The sequence below is a fragment of the Glandiceps talaboti genome, chromosome 20 (genome assembly GCF_964340395.1).
Source record: "Glandiceps talaboti chromosome 20, keGlaTala1.1, whole genome shotgun sequence".
Classification (NCBI taxonomy): domain Eukaryota; kingdom Metazoa; phylum Hemichordata; class Enteropneusta; family Spengelidae; genus Glandiceps; species Glandiceps talaboti.
Window position 1 is genome coordinate 20,780,936 of NC_135568.1, and position 23,118 is coordinate 20,804,053.

General features: G+C 36.5%; 1 protein-coding gene across 2 annotated transcripts in view; it reads right to left on the reverse strand.

Moving 5' to 3' along the window:
• LOC144450437 (microspherule protein 1-like) overlaps positions 1-23,118 on the reverse strand; it is a 97,178-nt gene that overhangs the window by 49,053 nt on the left and 25,007 nt on the right. The window contains exons 5-7 of one of the 2 annotated variants that reach the window (XM_078141037.1): positions 20,951-21,025; positions 16,927-17,036; positions 8,202-8,310 (exon numbers count right to left, since the gene is read on the reverse strand). In XM_078141037.1, coding sequence (XP_077997163.1) covers positions 8,202-8,310; positions 16,927-17,036; positions 20,951-21,025 — 294 coding nt within the window. The remainder of the gene's footprint in view (positions 1-8,201; positions 8,311-16,926; positions 17,037-20,950; positions 21,026-23,118) is intronic. The other variant, XM_078141038.1, reaches the window with a different exon arrangement.

Consider the following 23,118-nt stretch of genomic DNA (forward strand, 5'->3'; position numbering starts at 1 on the left):
ACAGTATCACTTTTTACAGTAAATCCCAAAGGAATACTGTGAGGTCTAGAAATGTTTACAGTATTACTTTTTACAGTAAATCCCAAAGGAGTACTGTGAGGTCTAGAAATGTTTACAGTATCACTTCTTACAGTAAATCTCAAAGGAGTACTGTGAGGTCTAGAAATGTTTACAGTATTACTTTTTACAGTAAATCTCAAAGGAGTACTGTGAGGTCTAGAAATGTTTACAGTATTACTTTCTACTGTAAATCTCAAAGGAGTACTGTGAGGTCTAGATATGTTTACAGTATCACTTCTTACAGTAAATCTCAAAGGAGTACTGTGAGGTCTAGAAATGTTTACAGTATCACTTTTTACAGTAAATCTCAAAGGAGTACTGTGAGGTCTAGAAATGTTTACAGTATCACTTTTTACAGTAAATCCCAAAGGAGTACTGTGAGGTCTAGAAATGTTTACAGTATCACTTCTTACAGTAAATCTCAAAGGAGTACTGTGAGGTCTAGAAATGTTTACAGTATTACTTTTTACAGTAAATCTCAAAGGAGTACTGTGAGGTCTAGAAATGTTTACAGTATCACTTTTTACAGTAAATCCCAAAGGAGTACTGTGAGGTCTAGAAATGTTTACAGTATCACTTTCTACAGTAAATCCCAAAGGAGTACTGTGAGGTCTAGAAATGTTTACAGTATCACTTCTTACAGTAAATCCCAAAGGAGTACTGTGAGGTCTAGAAATGTTTACAGTATTACTTTTTACAGTAAATCTCAAAGGAGTACTGTGAGGTCTAGAAATGTTTACAGTATCACTTTCTACAGTAAATCCCAAAGGAGTACTGTGAGGTCTAGAAATGTTTACAGTATTACTTTTTACAGTAAATCTCAAAGGAGTACTGTGAGGTCTAGAAATGTTTACAGTATCACTTCTTACAGTAAATCCCAAAGGAGTACTGTGAGGTCTAGAAATGTTTACAGTATTACTTTTTACAGTAAATCCCAAAGGAGTACTGTGAGGTCTAGAAATGTTTACAGTATCACTTTCTACAGTAAATCCCAAAGGAGTACTGTGAGGTCTAGAAATGTTTACAGTATCACTTCTTACAGTAAATCCCAAAGGAGTACTGTGAGGTCTAGAAATGTTTACAGTATTACTTTTTACAGTAAATCCCAAAGGAGTACTGTGAGGTCTAGAAATGTTTACAGTATCACTTTCTACAGTAAATCCCAAAGGAGTACTGTGAGGTCTAGAAATGTTTACAGTATCACTTCTTACAGTAAATCCCAAAGGAGTACTGTGAGGTCTAGAAATGTTTACAGTATTACTTTTTACAGTAAATCTCAAAGGAGTACTGTGAGGTCTAGAAATGTTTACAGTATCACTTTTTACAGTAAATCTCAAAGGAGTACTGTGAGGTCTAGAAATGTTTACAGTATCACTTTTTACAGTAAATCCCAAAGGAGTACTGTGAGGTCTAGAAATGTTTACAGTATCACTTTCTACTGTAAATCTCAAAGGAGTACTGTGAGGTCTAGATATGTTTACAGTATCACTTCTTACAGTAAATCTCAAAGGAGTACTGTGAGGTCTAGAAATGTTTACAGTATCACTTTTTACAGTAAATCTCAAAGGAGTACTGTGAGGTCTAGAAATGTTTACAGTATCACTTTTTACAGTAAATCCCAAAGGAGTACTGTGAGGTCTAGAAATGTTTACAGTATCACTTCTTACAGTAAATCTCAAAGGAGTACTGTGAGGTCTAGAAATGTTTACATATTCTCTGGATTATTTTGACAAGTTCACAGAGAAGAAAAATCTTTCATAGAGGTAATGATTTTCGATCAATGACATTTAAAATGATAATTCCTTGAGCACAGTGATGACAATCACCCAAGTGTTACTAAAATTCAAATTGGATACTGTAACTTGAAATTATTGTTAAGGATGTCAATGCCACTTTGTCAGTATGAATTTAAGTTCTCCTGATAAAATCATGCAAATAATACATAATAATCATTTATTGCACCTCCATTGAAAAATTGTTTAAAAAACATGAACAATTAGCGATAAAGAACAAGCTGATATTTGTTTAAAAGTGAAATTAACAATTCTATATCTCTCTATTTTTTGAACATGACTGCATTGGTTATATTAGGTTTGGTAGGTAGGACCATGCTTACTTTAAAATGGCAAACTCAATGTGAAGTGAATGACCACTGAGCCACAGGTACATGCTATAATAGCCAGCTGTAAAACAAACAAGTGACCTATCGGTCAGAATAGCTCTGCTGTTGTTTTTAATTTAATTATTTATTTTAGTAACATGTAGAAGTGGTTCAGTTCTTCAGCTCTTCACTATGCAGTTTTGTTTTAGCGATGTAATAAAGTGGTTAGTGGTTTCATATGATGTCTCACTATAAAACACATTTTACACAGAAAGTTGGTAAAATATTGAACTTGATACTATAGTCACCATTTTACAAAAAATCTACTGTTATGAAAATTACACAAAATCTCAGAAAAATAAAGACTGGGGAAATGCACACAAAATAACAAAAAAGGATTTTTGAGGTTGGCTATAAATAATTCCAGTGTCTTACAGCTTTAACCCTGGAAAATTTTAATGATGAATGAAATAAACTAGGGATCTAAAATAATTTTGAGGCAATTCGAATCTCAATTTGCTAACAAATTAACCAAAAACACTGTCCATAAGCTTATTTGTCAACAACATTCAACTTGTAGTAGACATAACATCGTCTGATATTTTAATTTAACAGTCTATGGAGCTCCTTGCAGGTGCAATCACGGTTTAATGGTTTTGACTTTAAACACACACGCACGCACGCACGCACGCACACACGCACACACGCACGCACGCACACATTTTACTATGTGCCTAAGCCCCCTGTATATCATTCAATTCGTATTCACACGTACTACAATTCTTCGTTCATGGATTTTGAAAAACGTAGAGACAGACAGCTTTAAAATGTGACAAAAATACCAAATTTTGTGAATTTTCAGGAAAATTAGTCTAAAAATGACGATAAGTGCAAACGTAGTTTGTTTTCATTCCAGCTGACTGTCACATGTAATAGCTTTTCTACCAACATCATTAAGTTCACGAATTAAAGGCAGATGTCCACTATATAAAGAGTATTATGGGTAATGCATGCATATGCGGGAAATTCAAACTCTGTAAGGAGCACTGACTTTGCCCTCATATCTTCATCCCATTTTGCACTGAAAAAGTTTCACATCGTCTCTCATATTTCATGTATACTGTTTGTAAATATATAGTGATGCAACATGAGTAGAAATAACTGACGTTAACTAAGTTTGGTAGTCAATATAGCAGGTTTACCCTCAAACTGACGCAAAATTTGTTTCAAATTTATCTAGTAAAAACCGTTGGCCCAGCTGTCAATTAGGCTTACAAGTTACACAAAACAGGATAAGACACTGTGAATGGTGCAAATAAACAACGTGCGAAATGCCAAATACCGAATGCAAACAATACAAGCAAACAAAAGAGTGTGTGCAATCTATTAGCTCGATATTTTGCCTAAAATCAAGCTCACATGTGCGAACGGTACGTGAAAATGATACATTGTTACTGAAACAGAATGACATAAAATGAAATCAAAATGTTTCTCAGTTTGATCGATGTACATTTATGGGTTGCTGCGCTCCTTAGTAAAATCACAATTTCAACAACTTTTTAATGTGCGCAACAAGTGTTTTCTGTCAAGTAGTTGTGTCGTTGACGTACCTATACCTAGCTACCGGTCACAACGCCCAGCTATAACTTATAAGTATAACCACAACAGTTTAGTTGTGGGACGGGCTTAGGAAAGTACTAAAACCTGACGATCATTGAAAACAATTCTAAGGTCGGAAAATTAAATATCAGTTGCCCAGAAGTAGTATAGCACGTAAAATACCCAAAGTGTAAAAAAAAGAAATAAATTCATAATTATTTGGAAAACATTTGATGATTACGCGGTACAAAAGACTGGCCACGGTATCGCTAGCGAAAGCCTTCTAACTAGTTTCATGCATAAGGACGTTGAAGGAAGCGCGAAGCGAAGTGTGAGGTCAATGTGATGTCTCATGATGTATGATGGAACAAATCATTGAGTATGACATAGTCCCCGCTATGATTGGGTTTTAAGGAATTATCACTACTCTGATCACGCAACAACACTTGTGAACCTAAATCAAACAGACTTAGATATGTTGTGTCTGCCTGTTGGACATAGAATATGCCTCCAACAATAAAGGATTGGTTGGGTATGGGGGATCGTATCACGACGAAAATGGATATGCACATGTATGTCATAGAACACTGTCCTAATACCAACTTTGAATGAGATCTGTTCAAGCATGTCTGAGTTATGGCTTTGGACATGGAAAATTCACAAACAAAATGGCTGCTAGGCGACCATATTGGATTGTGTCATGACAACAAATGGATATGCACATGTATGTCATAGAACACTGTCCTAATACCAACTTTGAATGAGATCTGTTAAAGCATGTCTGAGTTATGGCTTTAGACAGGAAAAATTCGCAAACAAAATGGTTGCTAGGCGGCCATATCGAAAATTATGACAAACTACGACCAACTCCGATAGATGTCATCATTGGAAACACGGAAGGTGAGAATCACTACCTATTGTGTGTTGGCGATCAAAAATCTATGCTCAAAGATGACATCTTTACGGGAAACAAGCAACCTATCGGTCAGAATAGCTCCGCTGTTCTTTTCAGTTTTTATTTTGGTAGCAATGTAATAAAGTGGTTAGTGGTTTCATATGATGTCTCACTATGAAACACATTTTACACAGAAAGTTGGTAAAATATTGTACTTTTATACCATAGTCACCATTTTATAAAAAAATTTACTGTTATGAAAATTACACAAAATCTCAGAAAAATGATGACTGGGAAATGCGCACGCGCGAACACACACACACACACACACACACACACACACACACACACACACACACACACACACACACACACACACACACACACACAGAGGATTTTTGAGGTTGGCTATAGTATAAATAATTCCAGTGTCTTACAGCTTTAACCCTGGAAAATTTCAATAATGAATGAAATAAACTAGGGATCTAAAAAAATTTTGAGGCCATTCGAATTTCAATTTTCTAACAAATTTACCAAAAACACTGTCCATAAGCTTAATTGTCAACAACATTCAACTTGTAGTAGCCATAACATCGTCTAATTTTTAAATTTACGGAGTGTCTTGTGACCGGCACCTGTCAGCAGACTCGGCCAATTTTTTTGCATCATTCCATTGTATTTAAACCTTGTACTTGACATTTCGCAATATTTATAATTCTCAACAAAATACCTCAACATGCTTCACCTCGCTCGTACTCAAAGCAGCCCCGGTATGATCACTGACATGACTAGAGAGAACCTTTTCGGATTTATATGTAAAACGGGGAAAGATAAGCAAAACATAATGCAAAGTCTGAAGCCAAATTAAAGTTGTAATTATTTTAATTATTTTTACTTGCCAAATATTTGCATTTTGGAAATGGCAAGACATGTTCATGTCGTTTACATCACAGATAACTAACACTAGTTATCTGTGTTTACATGTAAACTGTCGGCCAATAAACAAAGTTTGGTCGATTCACTGTACGTACTGCTCATAACTTCACCCGCACTCCTTTATGGCTGAGGCATGCCATGCCTTGCTTACGCGAGTTGTCGTCATTCTAGTTCACTGTCACTCCAAATTGCATGACAATATAGAATTAATCACAAGTTACATGTTATTTGAAAACATCAAACTTTCATAGTGGGTCTGAAGTGTGATTTTAGTAAGTACCAAGAACACCGCGTTGCTGCTGGCTGTGGAAAATAGCCAGGTCAAACGAGGCCAGCTTCAACTTCCGGGTCAAATCAGTCGTTTTCTATCGAAAATTTTGAACGGTCCGGACTGTTACACAACGATCCTACGATCCAACGATCCTAAGGGTCGCTAATCTGGAGGATAGATTGTATGCAAATGAGGGTATTGCGGACTGGCTGATTATGTAGAAGGGGTGCAAAATTTGGATTTGAAGTTTACAACCCTGTTTCGAACAAACACTTGTCATTTGGGCGCACAATTATGACTATAGCACATATTACATTGCTTGTTTGACGTCAATAGTGTCTTTTGAAAAGTGGCAGTTTACTTAAAGTCTCGTGGACTGATTTCCAATATGGCGTCGGTCACAATGCTCATTAACATATTAATTTTTTTGTTAAATTACAAAAAAAAAATCATAAAAATAGAAAAGAAGATGTGCTGACTTGAAATTAACAAATCGGAGTAAGCTAGCCCCTGCGCATCAACACAACAGATATCAAAGCAATCTGACATGTAGTATTTGAGGAGATGATGAAAATATCATTTTTTGAAAAAATTCAAAAAAAATTGAAAATGGCACAAATCAACTTGGCATGAACAAATCTGAATAGCCTCCCCTCAGGGAACATGCACACCAAATATCGAAGAATTCTGACTGTCACTTTCAGAGAAGATGATGAAAATATAAAAATACCACCAATGGCGTTCCAGCACAACTGTAGTTTTTAAAAATGTTTATCCATATGGTAGTCCATGCTAACAATAAGTGTTCATTTGGTGAATGACTATCCAGTTGCCTAGCCAACCATGTTGCTATCTTTATGATATATGCTATCATTTGGCTGTTGCTATGGGCATGGTCATGTTGTTAGATATATTTGCACACATTTTTGTATGTTTTTGTTCACCTGTGTATGAATTCCTGATATTATCTTTGCAATATACGTGATCACTTGGCTGTTGCTATGGGCGTGGTCTTGTTGCTAGGCATATTTACATACATTTTTTGAAAGTTTATTCAATATTGTCTATTAATCCCCGTTGTTATGTTTGCAATATATGTAATTATTTGGCTGTTGCTATGGGCGTGGTCTTGTTGCTAGGCAAATTTACATACGTTTTTTGAATGTTTATTCAATTGTATTAATCCCTGTTGTTATCTTTGTGAAAAACAAGACCGTTTGGCCGTTGCTATGGGCGTGGTCATGGTTGCTAGGGTATTTGCATACACATGAATGTTTACTCATTTGCCTAGCAGATGATGTTATTTGACCAAAATATACTGCCATTTGGTTGTTGCTAAGGGCGTGGTCATGGTTGCTAGGGCCAATTTTGTCAAAATGTTTTGAAGAAAATCTGCAGAATAACACTTTCAGAAACATCTCACCAAGTTTCAGACTCAGTGACCAAGTCCCTTTTGAGATAAAAGTTTTTGACCAAAAATGAACATTTATACACCTAATTTTCATATCACTCATGGAATCATTGTATGCTTAATATTTCTTCGTCTATACATCCCTAGATGCATTCCCATTAAATTTCAGCCCAATCTGCTCAGTAGTTTGGAATTATAGATTTTTAAGCAAAAAGACACATTTTTAGCCCTAATTTGCATATTACTGATGGAATCATCATGTCATGAACAAATCTTACTTTACACCCCCTTAAGAATGTTCCCACCAAATTTAGCACCAATCTGCCAAGTAGTTTCTGAATTTAAGTTTTTTGACCAAAAATCACATTTTTTTTACCCAAATCACACATCTGAGATGCGATCATTTTGATTTGAACAATTTCCCAACTAGACACCCAAGGTAATGGACCCACCAAATATCATAGCAATCGGTTCAGCGGTTTTTTACTTTAAGTTGTTTACACACACACACACACACACACACACACACACACACACACACACACACACACACACACACACACACACACACACGCACACACGCACACACGCACACACACACACACACACACACACACACAGACGCCGGGCGATCCCTATAGCACTACTGAATCTCAGTTCAATTGTGCTAAAAAGTTGACGGACACCAATGATTCACCTCAATACTCTACACCTCAATACCCACATATACCTAAAGCTACGCTTTCAGCTTTCGTTGACAGCGGAGCTAACAATGAAAAGTGAACTGATTATCTATTGTCAGTTATTCATGAACTTGAACACCTCATCTCCTCTTTCATGTAGTACATTGGAGCTACTAGGAGCTACTCGTAGGGTGATGTAGTGCATGTCAACATTGCTCAGATCTCCATACCAACATTTCACTTACTGAAGTCACTGTTCCTATTAATGTTTCTTCTTCTTTACTTAATAAAGCTTTACTCAATATTGATTGTTTGACATCTGGGTGGAGGTTCTTCATAGCCTGCTGAGCTATTCTGTCAAAATAAATCATATATAAACATGTAACTCATTTAAACTACCATATTCACACTGTGTAGAATTGTTAACATGTAACTCATCTAAACTACCATATTCACACTGTGTAGAATTGTTAACATGTAACTCATCTAAACTACCATTTACACCGTGTAGAACTGTTAACATGTAACTCATCTAAACTACCATTCACACTGTGTAGAATTGTTAACATGTAACTCATCTAAACTACCATATTCACACTGTGTAGAATTGTTAACATGTAACTCATCTAAACTACCATTTACACTGTGTAGAATTGTTAACATGTAACTCATCTAAACTACCATATTCACACTGTGTAGAATTGTTAACATGTAACCCATCTAAACTACCATTTACACTGTGTAGAATTGTTAACATGTAACTCATCTAAACTACCATATTCACACTGTGTAGGATTGTTAACATGTAACCCATCTAAGCTACCATTTACACTGTGTAGAATTGTTAATATGTAACTCATCTAAACTATCATTTACACCGTGTAGAATTATTAACATGTAACTCATCTAAACTACCATATTCACACTGTGTAGAATTGTTAACATGTAACTCATCTATATTAAAACTACCATTTACACCGTGTAGAATTGTTAACATGTAACTCATCTAAACTACCATTTACACTGTGTAGAATTGTTAACATGTAACCCATCTAAACTACCATTTACACTGTGTAGAACTGCTAACATGTAACTTATCTAAACTACCATTTACACTGTGTAGAATTGTTAACATGTAACTCATCTAAACTAACATTTACACTGTGTAGAATTGTTAACATGTAACTCATCTAAACTACCAATTACACCGTGTAGAATTGTTAACATGAAACTCATTTAAACTACCAATTACACCGTGTAGAATTGTTAACATGTAACTCATCTAAACTACCATATTCACACTGTGTAGAATTGTTAACATGTAACTCATCTAAACTATCATTTACACCGTGTAGAATTGTTAACATGTAACTCATCTAAACTACCATATTCACACTGTGTAGAATTGTTAACATGTAACTCATCTAAACTACCATATTCACACTGTGTAGAATTGTTAACATGTAACTCATCTAAACTACTATTTACACCGTGTAGAATTGTTAACATGTAACTCATCTAAACTACCATTCACACTGTGTAGAATTGTTAACATGTAACCCATCTAAACTAACATTTACACTGTGTAGAATTGTTAACATGTAACCCATCTAAACTACCATTCACACTGTGTAGAACTGTTAACATGTAACTCATCTAAACTACCATTTACACTGTGTAGAATTGTTAACATGTAACTCATCTAAACTACCATTCACACTGTGTAGAATTGTTAACATGTAACTCATCTAAACTACCATTTACACCGTGTAGAATTGTTAACATGTAACTCATCTAAACTACCATTTACACCGTGTAGAATTGTTAACATGTAACTCATCTAAACTACCATTTACACTGTGTAGAACTGTTAACATGTAACTCATCTAAACTACCATTTACACCGTGTAGAATTGTTAACATGTAACTCATCTAAACTACCATTTACACTGTGTAGAATTGTTAACATGTAACTCATCTAAACTACCAATTACACCGTGTAGAATTATTAACATGTAACTCATCTAAACTACCATATTCACACTGTGTAGAACTGTTAACATGAAACTCATTTAAACTACCAATTACACCGTGTAGAATTGTTAACATGTAACTCATCTAAACTACCATTTACACTGTGTAGAATTGTTAACATGTAATTCATCTAAACTACCATTTACACTGTGTGGAATTATCAACATGTAACTCATCTAAACTATACATACTCTGTAGCTGTAACACTATTATTGGGGTGCAACAGACTGATCTTGTCAAGTTTTGAGCTAAGCAAAGGCAATTTTAAGGAACATGACAATCAGCATTCCCTTCAGCAGGAATTTGAAGTTTTACTCTCTCATCAACATTACCGGTATTAGTCAGGTGGCTGAACACCAGTTTTGAAGATTACTGTTACACGCCAGATAAAAGCACCAAATTTGGCATGAATGTTCCTTAGGTCCTACTGATTGATTTTAGAATGGGAGCCTTCTTGAATATTTACATCAATTTGCAGAAATCGGTTAAATTAGAAATGGCCACCAACACCCTTGAGAAATCCCACATTTCTCGGAAATAAGGCACCAAAATGAGCAAATGTGGCATTCACTTTCTTTGGAACCTACTTTTGATTTTTGTCTTGGAGTCCAGTTGAATATTTAAATACATTTGCATAAATAACTGATTTTCACAATGGCCAGAATCAACCCGGAACAATTTTATGTCACAGAGAAATAACTTACTTAAAGGCAGATGTCCACTATATAAAGAGGATTATGGGTAATGTATGCATATGCGGGAAATTCAAACTGCTGTAAGGAGCACTAACTTTGCCCTCATATCTTCATCCCATTTTGCACTGAAAAAGTTTCACATGGCTCTCATATTTCATATATACTGTTTGTAAATATATAGTGATGCAACATCAGTAGAAATAACTGACTTGAACTAAGTTTGGTAGCCAATATAGCAGGTTTACCATCAAAATTTGTTTCAAATTTGTCTAGTAAAAACCGTTGGCCACTTGTCAATTAGGCTTACAAGTTACACAAAGCATGGAAGTATAACCCACAGGAAGAACAACTGGGGAGGGATCAAACAGCACATGTTGAATGCCGCTGTTTGCACTGCAATCATTAACCGCTTACTTTAAGCTTGATAAGCTGGCTTTCCTAACGATGTGTGAACAACTTCCGGGTGTCCGGAACGAGCTTAGCATATTAATGACGTAGTTCAGGTGTTGTCGTGGATACTCGTTACACATAAGTCTGAGGTAGAAACACAGGCATTTGTTTCCCCAGTTATGTCTCAGAATATTTCTATCAGAATAAAATTATAAGGGGAATTGGAGGAGATATTTTTTTTCTAACTACCTTCCCAAAAAGTGATTGGATATGCTTACATGGTAAATGGAGAGCCGCTATCGACCGTAACATGTGCTGCTGTTACATAAAGGGCTAGGACAATATGCAAAATAGGTAGTTAGAAAAACATTCTGCTCCGATCCAATTCCCTAGCTACATGGCGTCAGAAATCGGTTGATATCTTTGGTAGGCATGCTCCGATTGTAACAACGACGCGATTTATCGGAAGATTGTTACATTTGGGAACTAGGAAGGGACGGAAGGTAAAATCAAAATGTTTGCCCACTACAACGGCCGGTTGAAAGTTCATGTTTATGTACGGTACTAATGGTGGCTGCCTTTCAAACCTCGTGTCTTCTTTCGCGGCGAGTGAACCTGTGCGATCACAGAAACAAGTGTAATGTTACCCCTTTCATATATAGTTGGCTAAATACGTCAACATTAACGATATTATCGACATTTTATTGTATTCTGATAGAAATATTCTGAGACATAACTCGGGAAACAAATGCCTGTGGATAGAAAGTAAGGGAAATGAAGAGTCGCATTGTAGTCAACAAGTTTAGCAACCACTACAGCAGTCAAATAATAGTCTTACTGACACCAAAACCACCTAAAAAGTAAGGAAATGCTTCCCTGTGCAACACACAGCGCATTTGTAATGACAAAAAAGGGGACACGAGCGTACGTGGTGATGTCAAGAAATCAAAATTTTCAACTCGCGTCTGCACACTCCGGAACAAACCGGAACATGTAGACAAAAATACCGTTGGAAAGCATGTAATCTGCGGTTCATTTTCTTCAAAGACAGTTTTTGTTCTGATTTGTTCCACATATTGAAATCGAGAGTTGAAAAACATTCACAAAGACGAGTGTGCAAACTAGAAATTGGTGTAACTTCCGTCAATCTTACTCGATCGCGTTACAACAAACACTGTTTACCTCAGGAAGACGCTATCTTTTCAATGAAACGTTCTGCGCATATGCAGTGACCTTTGCCCGTAACAGAGACGGCTTAGCAACGCTCACATGAAAAAGCCACGCCCTGGTAACCAACGTCACCCACTGCCAGCGCGACATTCAACCTAAGGTCAGAGGGATATCACACAATGGATATAAAGGGATTAACTCTAAACAAAGGATTTTTAAAGGGATTAACTCAGTTGTTCTTCCTGTGGGTTATACTTCCATGCACAAAGCATGATAAGACACTGTGAATGGTGCAAATAAACAACGGTGTGAAATGCCAAATACCAAATGCAAACAATACAAGCTAACAAAAGAGTCTGTGTGCACTCTATTAGCCCGATCTTTTGCCTATAATCAAGCTCACATGTGCGAACGGTACATAAAAATGATACATTATTACTGAAATAGAATGACATAAAATGAAACCAAAATTGATGTTTACAAAAATAAAACGATTTAATCAACACGTTGGCGCATCGAAAATGAACCACGCTATCTTCGAGACTTGAGAGTTCACGTCAGATGCGTGACATTGCATCGGCAATTTCCGGGTATTACATTTCTGTTTCTGTAAGATTCACAGAACGTGGCTGTAGACTAGCTTTGAACTTTCGTGTTGGTGGATTTTGACAACGTCCTCTTCACATACTATATTATATTATTAGGGTTAAGGTCCTATAAATTGAGTGTGGCAACCACACTCTAACGATCGGCTTATCACGGCCCGATCCTTCGTGAACTTTCGAGGCACGTCGACACCGAGTCACATGTACTGTAGTAGTTAGCAGCAATAATTGTAGCGTCTTGTTGCGGTTTTGTGGGTTTTTTCGTCTGTTTTGGTGACTTTTTAAGTTTTTGTGTTTAACCCGCACCTAACGCTACAATTCCTAGTGCAGGAATTCCAATCAGCTGATGCGACGCGAATCTGCATCGCACGTATCAATCCCTATTTTCGCCAAAATATCGACCTACCTACGGAAAATCTTACATTTCCTAACCGCAACACTTCTTAGGAATCCCCCGCAGCACAATCGACGCCCTGATCTGCCCTTTCCCCCATCAAAAACGGCCGCTGAACATGCGAGACTTGACAATTTTGAAAACTTTCGCGGCTACGAGATCTCGGCAAATGTATCGCGTGATCAACGACCTTCCTAAGAAGTGTTGCGGTTAGGAAATGTCAGATTTTCCGTAGGTAGGTCGATATTTTGGCGAAAATAGGGATTGATACGTGCGATGCAGATCCGCGTCGCATCAGCTGATTGGAATTCCTGCACTAGGAATTGTAGCGTTAGGTGCGGGTTGAACACTAAAACTTAAATAGTCACCAAAACAGACGAAAAAACCCACAAAACCACAACAAGGCGCTACAATTATTGCAGCTATGTAGTAGTATACGTGCGTAGCGTTGTTTATTTGCGTCTACGATGACGCTGTCTGAACGTAAACGGCAAAGAATTTGGCACCGAGCGATCCTCAAGGCTATTAAAGTTATAAAACGGAGATTTTGAAGGTACAAGTAGTTTAAATAAATGAGGTAATGTCTACTACGACTCCGAGTATCATAAAACGTCACTCGCAGTGGAAGAAAAACTGTTGACGTGAGTTCGTCAAGTACCATTATTTATACCGTAGTTTTGTAACACTCCTTACAATTTGTATAACATTCCCGATGTCGTACGGTGTCGTGGTGTGGAAATTTGATTTCAGGGAAACGGTTAACTTTTTCTTATTGTGTGTCTTCAACGAAACACCAACAACGTAGCAATGCCTAATACATGAGCAGGAATATGGAACGTAGCCCATATTCGAATCAAAACACGAACACCAACTGCGTAGAGCAAGGGCTTCAAATCCAAACCAGAAAGTATACTATGTAATGTCGAGAATGGCACGCGTACCGTATTAAAAGATTAAACCAAAGTCTCCACCAGTAGATGAATAATAGATGACATGACACCTTTATCGCGGGAAACAAACACGTTTCTATCTGTAGCATTTCATGAGACTCCTAAAATACCCGATTTTCTTCATGTCTGTAGCAAAGCAACGTACACAACCAAATGGCAAGGAAATGTCTGTCGAATTTGAAAGCTTTTGTCGGGCGGAAGGAGTCCAATTGTGTAAATTAGCATTTTTCTACGTTCTTTATTTTGTATACTGTGTGAAGTTCAAAGCTATTTAACTTTGCGTCAGAACGTCCCAGCTGTGTCAAATTTGGAGACAATACTCGGAGACAGTGTGTTGAAAAAAGGTTCCTCCGGATTGTTTAGTTTTTGAGGGAATCAAGAGATATTGCGGTGAGAAGTGTGAAAAGCGGTAATTTATGCAAAAAACACAAAAATACAACTTTGGATGATTATAACAAGACAATGAGAGACAAAATAAAAAATCCGGAGGAACGTTTTTTTGTTTATGAACATAGCTTTCATTTAAAGTCGAAAAGAGGACTATATTCAACTGTTTGTAAAAGTTAAATAGCTTTAAGTGAAAATCATCAAAAAACACAGTTTTTGGGTACAGATCAATAATATGGTTAAAAATGTAAAAAATCACCACAGAAACCACAACTTCATATAAAGACTCGACATAATTAATGAAAAAAATGGTGTATTTATCTTGTCTTTACTGTGAAATGTGATGGAGGAAAAATGAGCTAACGAACCTGCATCTCAACCTTAATGGGTAATTTGCACAATTACCGGAGTTTTCCGAAAACTAGCCCTGGGCCACTATTCGGAAAATCGGCAAATTCGATACCACAACAGAGGAACTAAATCGAAGCTCAGGGCGATTATTTGGCAGTCAACACTCAACAGCCATGTGGCTCATATCATTACTAATAGGGACATACCAGTTTAGGGACACAACAATTAAGAAGACAAGAATAATAATTCCATTTTATAATAATTCAAATATATCAAATGAAACATTTTATTTGCTATCATTCTATCAGTGTTGATTGTATTATTGCTTTTATTCATAAAGGAGCTTCAAATGATTTATAGTAGAATACCTTTCAATCAAATGATTTATCATGAAATGAAGTCTCCCACCAATGCATGTGTGTAGTGGCTTGTAGTGGCTCATTCCATTTCGGGTGTGTGGATTGCTTGTTAGACACATAACAAAAATGCATTCCAAATCTAAGCATTTATGTTGCTTATTATCATTTACTTTGTAATATATAAAACATTACACGATCAAAAATATACACCACCTGTTTTATTTTCTCCTTACATGCAATTAAGGTGTAACTAAAATTAATGTGCTAAAACCAACCCTAGAGAGAAATGGTATGCGCAAGGCATTTCCCACCATATCTTATGTTACCATGGTTACTATCTGTAAACATAGGACGTCCACACTACCTCTCAAATAAGCTACAGTGTTCCATTTCTCGAGTACATTTGCGGTGTGGCTACCCATCTCGTAAATAATCTGAAATGCGAACGGCTGTAAACTTTTAAATGGACAACACGGAAAATGATCAATCTTTTGAGCTATGGATTTATAGGAAAACAACTGACCAGCATGACACAAAATGAACAGTCTGATTCTAGAGTTACAGATAGTCAACGAAGTATCTTTTTTTAGCACTGTAATGTGATATTTGCCAAAGGCGCAGTGTGTCGCATTGACAGTGACGTCTGCGGATCTCCATGAGTCATCTGCCGGCTTGTTGACCGACCAGGCTCAGCACAAAGGTGTCTGTACCTACCTACCTTCACGATCACTTTCTTCTCGTGCAAAAAATGCCCATTTTTTTATTGACATTCTAAGTTTATGGGGTTTTTTTCAACGGAACATTCGAACTAAATAAAAACTAACGTTACCAATATAACAAGGCAAAATTCTTGCCGTAGTGAATCTGAAAAACCCAATAGACGCCCACCTGCCAAATGATAGCCCATGGGCAACTTTACGGATGGGCTTGTTTTCGGAAAACTCCGGTAATGATTTTAGGTAATTAGGCTATATCTTAAGAATGCAAACTTCAAATTTCATTTAACGTGATACATTCATCAACCATAAAAAATCATACGTTTTGATGTAGTTGCTTGTATAGTTTTTAATTGCGATGTGTAATTTCCATAAGTAATCATTTCCACAACTGGGCAATATCTTTAGAATGCAAACTTGAAATTTCAGATAATTTAGTACATGCATTTATGCTAAAGCCATGTGTGCGCCATTTAAAGCTTGATGATGTAAATTATAAGCTAACTGGTTAATTTGCATAATGAATGATGTTTTTATAATTAGACAATATGTTAACTATGTAAGCTTCAAACTTCATACAGTTTCGTATCATTAATTTTCCAATTAAGTGGTACATCATGTACATTTGTATAATAGCTATTGTTCAGAGGTTTGCATTCCAACAATGTGTGTAGGCCTAAATATCTATGGATTTGCCCTTACAGGAGGCATTGTTTAAATCTGGTATTCTCTACTATCACACAAAGAATTGCCCATTTTCGGACAATAAAGATGTATGTATTGTATTGTAATGTATTGTATTGTTATGTTTTGTATTGTAATATAGTGTATTGTATTGTATTGTTTTGTATGTGTTATTCTGTCAAAACAAAAACTTTATTTTTTTCCGAGTACAGACAGAGTGATAATGATAACCTACTTTGATATCGCTGGATCATACAGCAATGCATACCATCTTTCTTCTATTTCATTCAATGTAAATCGACAACTAAACTTGACACCAATGTGAACAGACTTCAGATCATTAGTCTGAAAGTTAAATTGACATGGAGTAGAGAGAATTGTTAACATATTCATAAAACAAGTCATTGAGAATGACATAGTCCCCGCTATAATTGGGTTTTAAGGAATTATCACTACTGTGATCACGCAACAACACTTGTGAACCTAAATCAAACAGACTTAGATATGTTGTGTGTGCTTGTTGGACATGGAATATGCCTCCAACAATAAAGGATTGGTTGGGTATGGGGGATCATATCATGATGAAAATGGAGTCTGAGTTATGGCTTTAGACATGGAAAATTCACAAACAAAATGGCTGCCAGGCAGCCATATTGGATCGTATCACGACGAAAATGGATATTCACATGTATGTCATAGAACACTGTCCTAATACCAACTTTAAATGAGATCTGTTCAAGCATGTCTGAGTTATGGCTTTGGACATGAAAATTCGCAAACAAAATGGCTGCCAGGCAGCCATATTGGATCGTATCACAACGAAAATGGATATGCACATGTATGTCATAGAACACTGTCCTAATACCAACTTTGAATGAGATCTGTTTAAGCATGTCTGAGTTATGGCTTGGACATGGAAAATTCACAAACAAAATGGCTGCCAGGCAGCCATATTGGATCGTATCACGACGAAAATGGATATACACATGTATGTCATAGAACACTGTCCTAATACCAACTTTGAAAGAGATCTGTTCAAGCATGTCTGAGTTATGGCTTTGGACATGAAAATTCACAAACAAAATGGCTACCAGGCAGCCATATTGGATCGTATCACAATGAAAATAGATATGCACATGTATGTCATAGAACACTGTCCTAATACCAACTTTGAATGAGATCTGTTCAAGCATGTCTGAGTTATGGCTTTGGACATGAAAATTCACAAACAAAATGGCTGCCAGGCAGCCATATTGGATCGTATCACGACGAAAATGGATATACACATGTATGTCATAGAACACTGTCCTAATACCAACTTTGAAAGAGATCTGTTCAAGCATGTCTGAGTTATGGCTTTGGACATGAAAATTCACAAACAAAATGGCTGCTAGTCGGCCATATTGGATCGTATCATGACACATTGAATATGCACATGTATGTCACAGAACACTGTCCTAATACCAACTTTGAATGAGATCTGTTCAATCATGTCTGAGTTATGGCTCTAGACAGGGAAAATTCGCAAACAAAATGGTTGCTAGGCGGCCATATTGGATCGTATCATAAAACAAATTGACATGCATATGTATGCTATAGTATGTTGCCCCTGTACCAAGTTTGAAAAAAATCGGTCCAGGCATCTCCAAGAAACAGCTGCGGACGGACGGACGCACGGACGGACGGACAGACAGACGGAACCCAATCCATAAGTCCCCGTTCCGGACTTCGTCCGCGGGGACTAAAAAGTAGCATGTCATATATAGTGATGATATGTCAGAGTACAAGTATATGAACTAAAACACCAAGCTTCTAACAATGATGTCAGAGTACAAGTATATGAACTAAAACACCCATGCTTCTAACAATGATGTCAGAGTACAAGTATATGAACTAAAACACCAAGCTTCTAACAATGATGTCAGAGTACAAGTATATGAACTAAAACACCCATGCTTCTAACAATGACGTCAGAGTACAAGTATATGAACTAAAACACCCATGCTTCTAACAATGATGTCAGAGTACAAGTATATGAACTAAAACACCAAGCTTCTAACAATGATGTCAGAGTACAAGTATATGAACTAAAACACCAAGCAAACATCCGGGTGGGACGTATCTTTGGCCCTAGCTGAGTGTAGGGTTTGCTGTGATTTTGAAAGCTAATTTTTTTGTTTTTGTGCCCATTTTTTCGTACTGATGTTTAACAGGAAGCAAATGCTACAAATTCCTGTAATGTTATTTAAACCCAAATAGACAAGATCATGCTGAAAACGTGGGCGATATGTCAGTCCTGGGACGTCAGTGTACTGCCTGCTGCATTTGTTGCTACATTTGCCGTATGGAAATTGGGGTGCTACATTTGCCGATTTTGACAGAAATTGGGGTACCTCTGAACACTTCTTGGGTCTTGGAGGCTTCGTAATTAATGTTGGAGTTAGGAGATGTCTGAATTTTTGGCAGGCAAAGCATAATTTAGCAGAATAATCCACCCAACCACAGTCCCTCTATCACCCAACTTTGCGATTCAGATCTGAATAGCTTCTGTCTAATTACGTTTACGTTTTATGCAGGAATTGTAGCTTTGCTTCCATTTAAACATCGAAATCAAAAAAGTACAAACACAGAAGAAAAAATCTTCAAAATCAAATCAAACACTACAATTTATTGCAGTTACTCATGCCCAAATATTGCGTTACTTTACGTGATAAAACGTAACATCGCAATTTCATACATAAACAATGGCCCCTAATTAGGATTAAAAGATTATAGCTACAGCAAATAAGTGACAACATCACATCAAGGGAAAAGCTGTGTTTCTAGTCTGTATTTTTAGTGGTCTGAGATAAAATTGACTGGCATGCCCCAAGTTTAAGTCTCCGTTACATAGTTTGTAAGAGTCAGTCTTAAATAACAATCACTGTGCCTCTCCAACTTCTCGGCAAGAACATCAAGTTCTATAATTCAACGTACAGGCCTCTCGCTAACTTTCAGATCATTTCGAAGTTGGAGTCGCCAACTTTGTAATCATTGAGATACCAGTAGTGTTGGGGAGAGTTCTAATTATATTATATTGTCTGAGGCAAAAATATAGCCTTTCCGAGGTAAAACCATAGATTTAGATCCCGCAGCCCAATATCTGAAAATTCCTAATCATACCCCAGAATACATTTAATCAAAACACAATAATTCTAACCCACAATTACTGATTTTTCAGTCCCAAAACTTGCTATGTCCATACTCTGTGTATGCCAAGATCAATACACAGTGATTGGTGTATCGCTCTCCCTGACTGGCCAGGTCTGAAAAATGTTAGGTAAACTCACTGTCATAAATCGATTTATAAATCCATATGAACACTGCAACAAATAAAGCAGCCCCTTTACAGACCATTTTTCTTCAGATGTAGGCTAAAACAATAGTGAATGCCAGACAGTCAAAGGTATGTAAAACCATATTTGTACATGCGTACAGTCCACAAGTGAACGCGTACTCACTACTCTAGGTTTGAACACTCTTTTACGTGCACAGTGAAGACGCACAATAAAGAAAAGTTTTCAACCTTAAGTTGTCCACACACACACACACACACACACACACACATACATACATACAGACACACAGACAGACAGACACTGCACCATGTCTATAACACTACTGAACCAGTATCAGTTCAGTTGTGCTAAAAAATACTCTGCAAATTCAATTAAATATGGAGCATACTTTGAACACAACTAATCACATTATGTTCTGTTGCATTCCAGCAATTATTGTGTGATTACACCTAATTTACATATCACTGCTGAGATCAGTATACACTCCTAAATGCATCCCCATTAAATTTCAGCCCAATCAGTAGTTTTGGAATTAAAGGTTTTTGACTAGAAAGACACATTTTTCGCCATTACTTGCATTTTACTAATGGAATGATCATGTCATGATCAAACCTTAATCTACACACCCCTAGGAATGTTCCCACCAAATTTCAGACCAATCTGCCCAGTAGGCGATGATCAAGCCATAACAAAACAAACAACACAAATCAATTGAAATAAAGGTAAGTAAAGACATCTAGCCACTTTTACCACATCAGATTTTAATCAGATTGACACTGCACAATGTATAGCACTGCTGAACCTATCAGTTTAGTTGTGCTAAAAATGGAACCAAAGTGGCATTTACAACATAGCAGTAACTGCAACTTAGCAAGGTGTACTGCAGAGAGGGTTCACAGTATTACAACATGTATGACTAACCTGTTGTACAGCACAAATTAAGGCTAGATCATCTTGAGGTTTCCACCTTCCTAAATCTTTGATTGCTGGTGGCAGCTGCAACAAACAAAGTCAATGATTAAGAATTCTGTTGATTTACAGTATCCCACTGTGCCTCTTTCATTGTGACAAGAATGGCTCTACTGTGAACTCTCTAAAAACTCAATGACTCAATATACATTATAGCTATCAGATCAACACACAGCAACATGAATGTACATCACTACATGGATGGTATTTATGTTTTAATTTATTGACTGTAGTGCAGCAAAGGAATTCCCTTCCAATATACTACTACCCCGGCACCAGTCTGTATTAACAATGTTACTGTACTACCAAAGTGTTAACACTCAACTAGTACTGGCATTTAACATTCATATTGCAAACATGTGCTGGAGAGGTTATACATGTAGCATTCAGTAGCAAAATACCAGGTCAGTCTGAAGGTTGTACTGTAAGATGTACAATACATTGATCAATTGTACACACACAATTTGTACTGTAAAATGTACAATACATTGATCAATTGTACACACACAATTTGTACTGTAAGATGTACAATACATTGATCAATTGTACACACACAATTTGTACTGTAAGATGTACAATACATTGATCAATTGTACACACACAATTTGTACTGTAAGATGTACAATACATTGATCAATTGTACACACACAATTTGTACTGTAAAATGTACAATACATTGATCAATTGTACACACACAATTTGCACTGTAAGATGTACAATACATTGATCAATTGTACACACACAATTTGTACTGTAAGATGTACAATACATTGATCAATTGTACACACACAATTTGTACTGTAAGATGTACAATACATTGATCAATTGTACACACACAATTTGTACTGTAAGATGTACAATACATTGATCAATTGTACACACACAATTTGTACTGTAAGATGTACAATACATTGATCAATTGTACACACACAATTTGTACTGTAAGATGTACAATACATTGATCAATTGTACACACACAATTTGTACTGTAAGATGTACAATACATTGATCAATTGTACACACACAATTTGTATTGTAAGATGTACAATACATTGATCAATTGTACACACACAATTTGTACTGTAAGATGTACAATACATTGATCAATTGTACACACACAATTTGTACTGTAAGATGTACAATACATCAATTGTACACACACAATTTGTATTGTAAGATTTACAATACATTCACCAATTGTATAAAGTTTGTATTGTCAGATGTACAATACATTGACCAATAGACCATTACCCGTCTCGCGGGAGACGCCATTGAGTGCATAGCAACCACATTCGGGTGGTCAAGCTGAAGTGTCAACCGCTTAGCAACACCATTGTTCTCGACGTCACGTACAGTGCAATACGTATGATCATGGAAGTATACTTCCATGGTATGATAGATCAAGGGAAGCAAACTTTTAAAGTATGGTTGTAAAAACGATGTGCGTATGTGAAATTCATAACTAGCCGTCAGACGTGACAGTGATTTTTGGCCGTCTGGGCGCAGATGAAGAGCGGTTGAGATTGACAGTTTCAACATGAACTTGAAAATATTACTAGAGTTGGATCCACTCGAGGATCGCAGGCCCTATGGTTGAAAACTTGCATGTCAGGTCGCGAATATTGTATTCCTATTTTTAAACAACGTCTAAAATTTGATACAATGTCATAACTTTTCCATAGACTTTTTATACGTCGCGTAGCGTCGTCTAAAAACCAACACAACAACGTGTACGCGATCACTTTACTGTATAACGTGCTGTTAATAGTTGGCAATGATGTAATTCTTAGTCCGTAATTCGTCAGCTAAATTCGTCAGGGTCCGCTAAAAACTTTGAAATCGGTTGAGATTTTTTTTCTCTGTCTTTGATTTTATCATATACATTTATAAATGAGCTATATATATGCATTTAAAATTAAAATTTAGAGATACTATGTCGTTTTATTTTACGAATTTGGACTATGAGTTCTACAACATGTTCATCGAACTCAAGTATAAACATGGCTGACACGTACACGTGTTTCACGCATCGCCGGTGATTCCCAATTCTAGTTCCTGACGATTGTATTCCGATTTTACTCTAAGTTATCTTCATACAGTACTAGTCTAGTTCATGACGA